The sequence below is a fragment of the Primulina huaijiensis genome, chromosome 16 (genome assembly GCF_012295235.1).
Source record: "Primulina huaijiensis isolate GDHJ02 chromosome 16, ASM1229523v2, whole genome shotgun sequence".
In the NCBI taxonomy this organism is placed as follows: domain Eukaryota; kingdom Viridiplantae; phylum Streptophyta; class Magnoliopsida; order Lamiales; family Gesneriaceae; genus Primulina; species Primulina huaijiensis.
In genome coordinates, this window is record NC_133321.1 from 1,523,949 (window position 1) to 1,537,415 (window position 13,467).

Sequence of the window (13,467 nt, forward strand, 5' to 3'; positions counted from 1 at the left end):
CTTAGAAATTTCGGTTTAACCTTTGGAATTCTCGGCTCTATGCATTTTTACCCTTAATTATCTATTTCTTGCGTTTTAGCCCATATACTTTTGAATTATGCCAAATATGCCTTATCAATTCGGTCCCTTCAGTTTGAAGCCCTAAAATTCTTATTTTGGTTTAATTCATTCTTTAAATCCAACTAAGGTAGAGCATGCAACCTATTTTTCTCTAAGTTCTTATTATCTCGATCAATTCTCATAACAAATTTAACATTTCATGCAACGAAAGTGAAACATCCACTACTTTTAATTTTAAAATTCTACTAAAAATTTTTTCCCTTTCTTTTAATATTGATAATAGAATTCAAAAATCACCATTTCAATTAACTAAAAATTTTCATAAATCAAAATATTTTAACATTTAAAATCTCAAGTGCGTAGAAATTCCAAAATCGTCAATTAACTAAAAATCATACGCCGACCTTTAACAAAATCAACTAACATCAAAATAAAGCTTAAAAAATATATCTAATAAATCATTAACAAAAATCTTTTAAAACTTTGACTATCAAGCTAATGCGGAAAATAAATGTCCCTCGAGAGTGTACTACCGGACCCGATCCACTCAAGCGTCAGCGCCTCCTTCAAAATCATCATCGCCTGCAACCATCCAAATCTATTGAGTCTAATGATTCAGCAACCATCTCCGATACCATAGCAATCGTTGAACCCAAAGGTATTTGTATCTTACGATAAAACCAAATATAATAATATTGTCGATTAAATCTTATTTCCAATATTTATATCCTTTGTTTTTCACGTCATAAACTTATAATGCCTATAATGCAATCATAATTCTCTATAATCCACTGTGATACCCAAAAATTATTAATTCAACGTGAAGGATCGAGTGTGCTAGTGCCTTCGAAGGCATTTCGAACACTATATTCTCCAATGAGCTGCAATAGCTCGTGTTCTAAGAATATTAACACCGATAAATTAAATCAAGTTTGGTTTAAAACCAAGCGGAAGAAACTCGAAGTAATCTTTCGTGAAGAAGACTGTTATTAGAAAACATTTTAACTTATGTAAACTGAATAACCGAAGAAAGACATATTAGTTTTTGCATTCTTTAGTTCAGTTATGGTGAAAACTGAACTGACGAATGCGCTAACTGATCGAAACAATTTTAAAAACAGCAGTTAATCAGTTAAATACACAAGATATGTTTATGGATGTTCGGAGACTTCAACTGCTCCTACGTCACCCCTTCTACAACCACGGGTAGGTTCCACTAGAAGACTTTGATTTATACAACTCTTTGGACAAACCCACTCAGCTAGGACTTACACTACTGCCTAAACTGAACTCCTAGCTACGACTGAAGGCAGCACCTTCCAGCCTACACTTCTTTAACGACTATGTGTCAAACACTACATACACAAGTTTTACGCCATTGTGCAAGACGGAATTTGAGTGGTTTTGAGAGTGAGTATGTGTGTGAGAACTGAACAAGAATGTTCTCACACACTGAGGGAAAGTGGCTTCTAAACTAAGCTGATATCACGATGAAGAATTCCCTATGGGGTTTAAGTGCTTCTGAAAGCTGATATGCAACTGAGCGTGCCCATTACTGTTTTTCTTCTCAACTCTTTTCACTCTCTTATATGTCTTTCCTTTGAGTCTTCACTTATCTTCTCTTTATATAAACGTGAAAAGCTGATCGTAAAGTGAGACTCAATTATTGTATCTGTTGGGATGCAACCAAAGTCCCACATTGGAAGATCTAGATAAAGATAATGGGTTAATAAAGATGGAATGATATCTCCATTGGTATGAGGCCTTTTGGGTGGTTCCAAAGCAAAACCATGAGGGTTAAAACCTAAAGTGGACAATATCATACCAGTGTGGAGATATCCAGATTCCATTGGTCCTAACAAGTGGTATCAGAGCCATGGTCTAGATTGAGCCGTGTGGGTAGAATCCTCGATACCTAAACGAAGGAAGTGAGAGCTCCCGGTAAAAATCCTTGATTAAACTCTCGAGGTGAGTTATGCTCCCAGTATTCATGTAAGGATTGCGCTCCAACGCAATGAAGTGGAGTAACCTCGATTGGAGGACGAATAAGGCTTAAGGGGAGGCTCGGACCATGAGAATAATAATGGAACTTCGTTTGAGGGGAGGATTGTTGGGATGTAACCAAAGTCCCACATTGGAAGATCTAGATAAAGATAATGGGTTAATAAAGATGGAATGATATCTCCATTGGTATGAGACCTTTTGGGTGGTTCCAAAAGCAAAACCATGAGGATTAGAACCCAAAGTGGACAATATCATACCAGTGTGGAGATATCCGGATTCCATTGGTCTTAACAGTATCCGTTGCATTTGAATCGGCTCCTTGGACTTTGTGCTTCGACTTTTTGACTGCCCTTCTGGCGCGTTTTGTCTTTAATACTCTGATGCAATCTCCATTATTGTCCTTTGACTGGACAATGGCTTTGTACCTTCTCGCACAGCTGGAATCCATTTACTGTAAGCTTGTCTTAATCAACTTAGAGATTCTGTCCGATGGCTTCAGTTGGTTTCGTAAACTGATTAATTCAGTTTTTAGCTGTCTGCGCACTAAGGTAGATTATTAGAAACAAAGATAATAAGTTTTGTTAGCATCAAAATCAAGATTGCGAACTTGAAAAGTTCCAACACAACAAATCTTACTTTCTCATTAACATTGCTATTACCCATATTTCTCGTTCCTCCTAGGACATCCTGATACTTACATATCTGTCTAATTTCCTCAATGAAAATTCCTTATGTAACCCTAAATTTGTAATTTAATTGCTGACTACATTCAAATATACCCTTTTATTTTTCAGTAAATTGCAACCTAAATCTCAAAGCTCTCGGATTATTCCAATAAGCCTAAATTAACGCATCCCAGTCCTCTCAAACTATCGAATTTAATGCAAAAAGGCTCTCATAGCTTTCGAAAATTGCTAAAATGAGCTCATAATTTTCCTAAATTTTGCAATCAAGACCCAAAATTCTCAAATTTAGCCCCAAAATTACGCATTTTAGCCCTCCAAGTTTTCGGATTCATACTACTAAGCCCCTATATTTTCGAATTATAGCAAAATCACCTCCACTATTTCTGAAAACTTGCAATTAAGTCCCTCAAATTATTATAATTCAGTTCCTAAGTTCGTGATTCTTGAAAACTTAACCACAACATCAACTTCGAAATTCTCTTCCTACACAATGTAGAATCCGAAACAAGCAATCCTAAATCACCAAGTTCAATTCGCATCAACTTAAACTTAGGCATTGCAAAATTCGAGATACGCAAAACCAAATTCTCCTCACGTCTCGGGGGCATAACTTTACACATCGTCCAAACCACGTAACCAACATGCATTTAATTTAAAAAAATGCTACCTCCAAACTTCTATATCGTAAAAGCATTAAAAATTTTCAGCATATAAAATTCAAAGAAGTAAATACTCATAGATTTGAGGCATGACGTTTCGAGCTTCTAGGAGTGGCAGTAACACAACTCTTTCGGGATCTTTCGCTCTGATACCAACTGAAACGTCCACTACTTTTAATTTTAAAATCTTACTAATTCTTTTTTCCTTTCTTTTAATATTGATCATATAATTCGAAAATCACCTTTTCAATTAACTTAACATTTACATAAATCAAAATAGTTTGACATTTAAAATTCACATCCTTCAAAATATTTTTTCCTCTTCTTTTTTAAATCATAAAATATCATGAATAGTTTTTTTTACAGTAAAAATTGCACAGCTTTACCATAAATCATAAAATATCATATTTTCATCAAAATCATCATAATATATCATTTAACACGCGTTATGACCCTTCGGGACGCCGTCAACCCTTTTTGTACTACCCAGGTGTAAAATGATCGTTTTGCCCCTAACTGTAAAATTTCTCGATTTTGACTTTTTCTTACTTTCATTGACTCTAGATCATCCCAAATAATTATTTAAGCTTAAATTTAAATATATTTTTTTTAGTTTTTATTTAGCTTAAATTCGAATCTTTCGATTTAATTTTCTGTTTACTAATTCGTAAAGCGTTTAATTCTCCGAATTAATTCAAACTTTAATATTTTCTTCCCAAACTAATTATGTTATGTTAGGGAGTGGACATCCAGTCCAAGGCTGTGGTGATCTCTGCCGGCCCAGTACTGTGGTTAGTTTGATTAAACAATTTATGTTATGGGCCACTTGCATTGAACATAACTATTCGCAAAATGATTTATGATTACAATAACTATGAGGAGCATGAAAATGTGATTTTATGAAAATGTTTATGTATGAAAGTTTCGTTATTCATATTTGTGTTTATATTATGCTATGTACGAGCTATGTTAAATTTTCATGAATTTTTATTACATTTTTGTTGTTATTCACGGTTTATGCATGCTGAGTCTTTAGACACGTTAAACTTGATCGATGTAGATGATATTGTTGAAGAGACGGGAGGTGGTCACCAGTGAACATGCTCGGACCAATGGCAGTGCAACTCGAGGACCTTGTAGTTCACGAGATTTTATTTTGAACGTTTTAAAACTATTTACTCCGACTTTATGTGTTTGTCTCGATGGCAAGTTGTTGAAAATTATTATGTTATGCTAGACTTTTTCAAATTATGGTGGTTGTTTTGACTTGGGATTTTGATAGTGGTGGTATTTAAACGTTGAAGTTTTAATATTAAATTTATTTTTAATATGAGTGGTGACCATTATTTTATTTATGACTTATGTTTATAATAAATTATTTAATAAGAAAATTTTAAATTTTTCCACAAATATTAAAGTTGTACTATTTTAAGTAATGAGTCGTCACATTTATGGTCTATGATTTTTTTATGTTGCTTTATATTAGTGAAGATATCAAATTCGTTTGGTCGTTTGATCTGGCACGTGATAATATATTTATTACGAGCTTCAAGGTCTTATGATCTAATCTCTCAGTTATTCTCAACAGAGTCACTAAATCATTACATTAGGGACTCTTAGACATTGTTTTATTATAATATTTACAGACAAATTTACATTCTAGTTGGTAGATTTTAAACTCAAATGTTTTAAGATCTACTAGAGTTCCGATATCAAAATCTGAACGTTTTATGTGGCACATTTGCATCTTTACTGCTCTGACATATTTGAATCTTTGCTGCATATGTATTTAAATTTGAAGATTCATACATGGGGAACGTGGATGATGGAGACATGAATCCGACCAATAGTGTCCATAAATAACCAACGCCGCATGTTTTTAAAATTCTTTGCATTACAGTAATAAACTTGACCTTAGCATGAATTTACAAATTTATTATTTTCATTGTTCTATCTACTTAATTTGTTGATTTCTTTTCAACTTAAGCAAAATATAGTATGTGTATTCCTGAAATAATTTAATTGTAACAAAATTAATTTTATAATTGTTTATGTCTTAACTTTATATTCTGCCAGTATTGCTAGAATTTGTATTCTTCATCTTTGTTAAGTGATCTATTTACAATATTTCGAATTTTCTGGAAAATAAAAAGAATTTGACAATTTCTACTTTATTTTCCATGTATTTAGCGAAATCTTTGCAGTACTTTACAATTTGTTTTATCATACCAATTTTTTATAGCACACTTTAATATATTGCTCTATTTATTTTGTATGTTTATGTTGTACTTGCGTATGATTCGCTAAAATGAATATTTTCTTATTACGTTATAACAGAGATAGTTTAGCTTATGCACAAATTGCCTAAAGATAAATACAACTTTAATTGTTTTTGTTCAATTTATTAGCTGAATTTAGAAGAAAAAATTGAGGTTTTTATATTCAATAAATTTAGTTTGATGATATCACAATATTTTGACTATTTGTTTACTCCTTTTACATTGAAGTTTATCATTATTTCACATGCGATGATGTTATGGTTTCAAAAGAATATTATTTTTTATGATCAAAACTTATATCATGTAAGGTAACAAATTGAGTTTCACAGATTTTATTTAAGTTTTGGAACCCATTGTTTTTCATGATTTAAGTACAAAATGTTTTGATGTCATAATGTTGCAATATCATGAATGTTTAATATATTAGTCTCATATATTCATGACACACACGTCGTGTGTGCCTCAATGACTAATGATGAGAATATGTGAGTGGGAATTTGAAATAAAATGGGAGAGACAACCGAATAAATTAACATGTGTGGTTACGAGAATTGCAATTTAAGATATAGGACTATTATAGGTAATTCAAAAAATAGACCAAAGACACTGAACCGTTAGTAAAAGAAACTCATCTTTAATAATATAGTAATAGATATTATTATTATTATTATTATTATTATTATTATTATTATATATAATATTATTAAATCTCATATTATATTTAGTTTAATTTATGAAATATATGAAATATAACTATTAAATCAAGAAAATTATGAATAAAATATGCATAATCTATAATATTAATCTAATTATGTTGCGATGTCGCCAGCTAATATGATTCCTCGTTTATTTATATTCTTCATTTACGACTTGGTTTTATTATTTGTGTAGAAGCAAACTGCGTAGAGCTCGCGGCGGCATCGCCACTCCATCTGCAGCGATTGGGCGTCCTTTTGGGAAAGTAAGGATCGAGGGCGGCGGCGGTTCCAGGGATGTTGAGTCTGGTACCACCTGACTTTACTGGAATTCTCTCTCCAGGTGGCTGGCGGCGCTGCATGCGCCGTAAGGAATGAAATTTTATGTGTAATTTTTCTAAAATTGGATTACAAGCCAAACCTTAAGCATGGGCTCTGTGCCCCGCATGTGGATCTCTGGTGAAAGTTGAGGTACCGTCTCTTTTACCCTTTTGCTATTAAACTGTGCTATGCATTCTGTAGCTTGGAATCGAATTTGAATTAATTATCGTAGCAAGAAATGGATTGAGCCGATTTTCAGAGATTTAGGTTATAATTGGGTGATCTTGTGTTTCCGGATGTTTTCGTCCCGACCTATTTTTTTCCAATTGGATTAGCCAAATCAGGAAATCATTCTCTTCAGGCTTTTATGATTTTCTTAAGAGCACCGTTTCTTAAAATTTTTTACTTCTTTGAAAACTATGGCCTCTAATCCTAAAACAAGGTGGTTGTCTCAAAGATTGCCAAAATCTAAGAAGGATACCAATCGCGTCAAAAACTTGAAAGCGCTGTTATTGGTTGTTTAGGCTGCTTTATGGTTGATGTGGATGGACTAGCATTCAAGCAGGGGCGAAACTCTAGGTTTTTGCCTATAAATTAGACAAGCCTCTTTAGGGTTCTTACTCTTTCACAGCCACTTTCTAAAGTATTCCTTTTTTCCCTTTCTAAATTGACCCAATTTTTTTGTTTATCATAATTTTCTGTTTAAGAAATGGGCTCGCATCGCTGCTCGGGTTATTAATTTGGCTTTGATGATTTGTTTATTTATTTATTTTTTGGTGGTTTAATTGTTTCATCAGTATTCAGTAAAGGGTTCAGCATTATCATTTACTAATTTCTTCTCATTTATATAGCTTCCTGGTAGAACGGACAACGATGCCAAGAATTACTGGAATACCAGATTGAAGAAATGCCAACGTGCGGGTTTGGAGATTAACCCTCGGCAAATGTGTCAAATAAATCATCCCCTCATTTCTTCACCATTACCAACATTTTCATCGCTTTTAGCTTCACTTCAGCCCCAATATCCAAATCGTTTATGTTTCTCCAATTCAATCATATCACCATCACCAAATGATCCTTTACCTAACATGCTTGATAAGTCCTACTCTGGTAATGATTTGGCATTTGCTCGAGACAACAAAGGTGGTATGGCCTCGTCATTGATGGCCTCAAATGAATTATTTTCTTCACCCACTTTGGTTACAATGCCTTTTGTCAAACAGATCTTACTGAATTCATTTTTGCCAGTGCTACCAGTTCAAGAAAATTATCTCAATTTTGGCTTCAATCCAGGCCCCAACAAGGGAGTTTTAGGCCTTCCATCCATGCAATCACCAGAAATGGCACATCAACTCTTCAACCTTTTCCAGGTGATCATGTGATTGCCACCCCAAATAATGCTGCTGGGATTTTGAGGTGATGGAATCAAAATTTATGCAAGGTAATACAATGATTTACTGATATTAATCTTATTTATTAGTATGGTGTAAACACGCTTGTTTAGCAATTACCCCTCCAGAAGTAAGCCAAGAACATAAGCCGTCCAATTCCTCAAACTACCACAATCATTTTCATCTCTTTCGGCATCAGTTTAGTCCCCTCAGTTAATCTCTTTTGGCTTCAGTTCGCACCACCGTCGTATTCCAATTACAAATCACCAAATGATCTTTCACAAAACTTTTCTCGATATTCCTATTTTAATAACCTTCAGGCACAAAAGATATGGCCCAGACTTGTCGCTTATGGCCTCCAATGCATCATCCCTTTCATCCCCGATGTCTCAATTCAGGCTTCATCAAATGCATTGGTATTCCTTAAGAAAGTATATAGGTAGTTCAATCCAACTACCTGAGGCAGGATCTACATATACAACAACTCAAGCGCCTTTTCCGGAGATGCATTGCAGTGCAATAAAGAATAGTCTATAAAGATTGATTTCCAGTTACATTTTGTTATACATTCGGTAGCACCATTATATAATGTGTTGTGGTGAAAAGTATGGATTGTTTTCAGCTATTTATTTTTCTTTTTATTTGAGTTATTTAATTAATATAATATACTAACGACTCCTTTTCATCAAATAAGACTCAATTCGAAAGGGTGCGTACCTTCTATACAACACATTATACAATACATTGTCACCCGTCAAAATAATTGATTATACAATACATTGTCACCCGTCAAAATAATTGATTTAAGGTTGCATTGGGAGTGATTGATTTTAAATTCATGGAGTTCAAATATATTTAAATGTATTTTTGTTGTTTCAGAGAAGTTAGACTATAACTTCAAATCCACCGTTCATTCATGTTTATAGAGTGTTTCATGTTAAGTATGATATATTTCAAGTTCACTAAAATATAGAGGTATTGAAAATTTATTTTATTTTGTGTAACTAATACGTAAATAAGTAAAATATGAATTTAAAATTTGTTCTATTGTTTCATTGTTAACAATAGAACTATATCGAAATTCATAGATTTCAATTCCATATCTTTAAACGCCATTTAAGTGTTTCAAGTTAACATGACTATTAACAACGGCGGAGCTAGGTGGTTTTAAAAAAATTACAACAACAATTTACATTCTGAAATCATAATAAATTTAACTATTTTGGTGTTTACATTTTTATATCTTAAAATTATAAATATGAGATAACGAAGTAAGAAAGAAAATAAATGTTTTAATTGCACGTTATTCGTTATATGTATTTATATAAGTTTTATTCAAACTTCCAGTATTAATTTAAACACTTATTTGAAACTATATATATAAAAAGTAAATAGAAAATGTTTATTATACATCTTTCCTAATTTTTAACTTTCTATTTTAATATTTGCCGACCAATAATTAATGTTTATTCATTTTTGTAACGGTCATAAATGACTAGTTTTTATCTTATAAATATGATTTTTTTTTCGCATTTTGATTAACTCTCTCAGATGATTTTCTCGTTTACTCTCATCAGTCTCTAATCTAAAAAATGGCAGGAAAATGGTATGATCCTCAAGACATTCAAAGTGAAATGGGTTACAAGGAGGATGTTGCCCCTGTTCACGCAACACCCACACATTCCCTACTGTAAGTAGCTCATCCGAAGACACTCTCTCAATTTTTGATACTGAAGCTGCATAATCTGACCCAAAGGAACCAACTCTGTTCGATGAGTACGAAGTCTCTCTAGCTCAATTTTTGGCCAACCTGAAGAAAGACAAAGGAATGGCTTCCGTATCTACACCTGAAGTGAAACGTCTGTTGCTCGTTTTTTTTTAAAATATACTAGAGAAATTTTTTTTCTTTCCTTTTTAAACTTTCGGCCGCAACAATATAAAATCTTAAACCCTCTCAAAAACCACTCAAAACCATAAAAGTCATAAAATCTTTAAAGTATTCTTACATCATAAAAGTGCAGAAAAACTAGCAATGGTCATCGGGTTATGTGCACCATCAGTCCAGCCAGTTCAACCGCTAAGTCCTCCCATATCATCATAAACATCCTCATATGTATCATTCACACCTAGTGAGTATAATGACTCAGCAAACCTTAACCGTTATAACAAGTAATACGTATACATCCACATGCAACATTGAAAATTACTTTCAATAAAATAGTTTTTCATGAATATGCATAACTTTCAATCTTTTTCCTTTCATCATAATCTTTCATTTTATCATATACGTATATGTTTCGCTTTTATTGAATTCAGATCATAAATTGTGATTTTCATTTCACCTGTTGGTCGATTGATCAATCTTACGTATATGGTACCAGCGACGGGGACATCAACGACACTCTCACCCTTCAACCGAGCCTTTACCTTACATATCATTTCGTATCAGTCACAATCAATTCACCTTTTTCAAATCCTTTTATTGTAACCATCATTTATAAAAATTCATGCCTATAACATTTTTCTTTTAAACCAAGCATGCAACACATCTTTTAGCATATGTCGTTTTCCTTCATAAAATTTCATAATCTTTCAAAATAAACATTTCAACATTCATTACAGCATTCATGGCACTGTCCGGACGTCTAACATTTTTCATGTGTAAAATGATCGTTTTACCATGAAACCCTAACTTCCAAATTTACCATTGACCTTAAAACGACGATCAGAATCCATATGAACTTAACATAACACCTTAAAATACTTCTATAAATATTTTTTACACTTAAACTTAAGCTCATTAACCATATTCGCAATTCATTTCAAAACTTGAACTTACGTCTCGGTTTCAACTCGAATCGACTCGAAACTTAGCCAAACTTGAAGCATAGCTTAATCACACCTAATCATACCCTATGCAACCCAAATCTAGCCATTTAGAACCCACTGAAATGCTGGAATTTTCTGCCCTTTTTTTTTCGAAACCCTAGCTTAACCACCATGTGAGATCTTCGACCCTAGCCCTTACCAAACAAGACCAGCCCCTAACCAGCCATCCTAGGACCTAGACCGTACCCTTAGGAACCTACTGAACCAGCCTCTACAACCCGTGCATGCTAGAGTCCTCAAATCGTACCCTACCTTGAACTGACGCGACCCAAGCCTAGCTACTCAGCCCTCCCTTGTACCAGCCCCCGTAATCCATCTAAGACCATGACTAGACCCTCTTAGGACCCCTGGACAAGTCCCAATAGCATCCCACAGCCGCGCCCTTCTAGGAACCCAAAATTGTGCCCTAGTTTCGTCCAAAACTCAATAACGTGCGGCCCCTTTCCATCCTGAACCATAACAAACTACATCATGCATCTTAAGACCCTTAAAAAAAACTGAAAAACGTCCCTTATAGTAGCCCTACCTTGGCAGCCTCTTTGTTCATCAATAACATGAATTTAAAAGCATGAAAACTCAAGTTTTATCATGTATATTTCATAAAAACAAAAATTATTGAAAGGGCATCATATTTTTCATGCAAACGTGTATAAACACACATAATATAGTATGAACGATGAGTAAAGAAAGGTTAAGGTGTGCCTTTGCCTGTTTCATGCACGAAAAACAAACCTTGACGTGAGGGACGTTAGCGGAGAGACGAGGGATACTTTCTGCATTTTTATTCTTCAATTTCACGTGAAAGCCTTTGAAAATCAGTGTGTGTGTGTGTGTGTGCTGATGGAGGAAAACCCTAGGTATCTAGGTTGAAGGAAGCGTGTGATATGGAGTAGGTTTTGGGTTTGTAAAATCTAGTTTTGGTTATAAAATACTTGATTAGGAGTTAGGTCCAATAACTTTGGTATAATAGGAACATTAGGCTCATTATAATTTTGGTAAAATATTTTGTTTAGGAAAATTTTCGAAAATATTAACCGAGCCTCCAAAAAGACCATATTTTCGTCAAAAATCGATTATCGGTTTAAAATACGACTCGACATGTAAAAACACCTCAATAAACATCATTTTTGAATTTTCATATTAAATATATCCTTTATTAAATAATTAAAAATAATCATTTAATAAAAATATTTTTCCTTTTGATCCCCGGTTTCCGTTCATCGATCGCGTCTCGAATAAACCTTAAAAACACGGTTTTATGCATTCTAAAAGAAAACCATTTTTTAAACATGTAAACATGTCTACCATATTTAATTAATTAAATTAAAATAATTTAATTAGTCATTTTTCATTTTTCCTAGATTTGCATGCTTTTGGATTACATTATCATATTTTGGACCTTACAATTCCTCCTTCCCTTAAATGAAATTTCGTCCTCAAAATTAAAACTTACCGAATAACTTCGAGTAGCGACTCCTCATGTCAGTCTCAGTTTCTCAAGTAGCTTCCTTCTCCGAATGATTTAGCCACTTGACTTTGACCATTTGAATAACCTTATTCCGGAGCCTTCTTTCTTGCATATCCAGAATTTGTATAGGCTTTTTCTCGTATGACATAATTGGAGTCTGCTGTAGAGGTTCATTATTCAGTACATGTGAAGGATTCGACATGTACTTTTGTAGTATCGAGATATGGAACACATTATGCACTTTAGCTCGCATAGGTGGCATCACCACTCTATAGGCTAATGTTCCAATCTTCTCTAGAATCTCAAACGATCCTATGAACCTTGGACCGAGTTTGTCTTTCTTGCCAAATCTCATTACACCCTTCATAGGTGCTACTTTCACGAATACATGGTCACCCACTGCAAACTTTAGCTCCTTTCGTCGCTTATCAGCGTAGCTTTTCTGGTGACTTTGAGCAGTCTTCATCCTATCTCGGATCTTGATTACTAGCTCTACTGTCTGCTTGATCAAGTCCGGACCAAATTCTTCTCTTTCACCAACCTCGTCCCAATGTATCGGTGATTGTCTCGTAAGGAGTCATATATATAGACAACTAGTAGCTATTATTATAGGTGAACTCCACTAGAGGTAACTTCGGTTCTCAACTTTCTTGGAAATCGATCACACAAGCTCGGAGTATATCCTTCAAAACTTGAATCACCCTTTCGGACTGACCGTCGGTTTGAGGATGAAACGTTGTGCTGAACAACAACTTCGTTCCCATCGCTGCATGCAGACTCTTCTAGAAAGACGATGCGAACCTCAGATCTTTGTCCAATAAAACAGACACTGGAATACCATGCAGTCGGAATATCTCTCTAATATACATCTCTGCACAACAAAATTCATAATAATATTTTCTCATTTTCACTCGGGAATAGAAAATGGCTTAAGCTTCCCTACTGGCCTATGATGCTCAACCTTAACTTGCTGGCATGTCAGTTGCTGAGAATATTCAGCATGCATATAAAGATG

The 13,467-nt window shown here is 34.0% G+C and overlaps 1 protein-coding gene and 1 long non-coding RNA gene across 3 annotated transcripts; one reads left to right on the forward strand and one right to left on the reverse strand.

Moving 5' to 3' along the window:
* Window positions 1–6,550: 6,550 nt before the first annotated feature.
* On the forward strand, window positions 6,551–8,730 carry LOC140960845 (uncharacterized). Of its 2 annotated transcripts, none has more exons than XR_012172266.1 (2): window positions 6,551–6,854; window positions 7,556–8,730. It is a non-coding gene; the product is annotated as an uncharacterized lncRNA (long non-coding RNA). The 2 variants fall into 2 exon arrangements; XR_012172267.1 differs by lacking the exon at window positions 6,551–6,854 and adding an exon at window positions 7,408–7,435.
* A 3,750-nt stretch (window positions 8,731–12,480) lies between these two features.
* Window positions 12,481–12,918, reverse strand: LOC140961699 (uncharacterized). The gene has a single exon (XM_073420362.1). The coding sequence runs from the start codon at window positions 12,916–12,918 to the stop codon at window positions 12,481–12,483; it is 438 nt and encodes a 145-aa protein (XP_073276463.1).
* Between the last annotated feature and the right edge of the window lie 549 nt (window positions 12,919–13,467).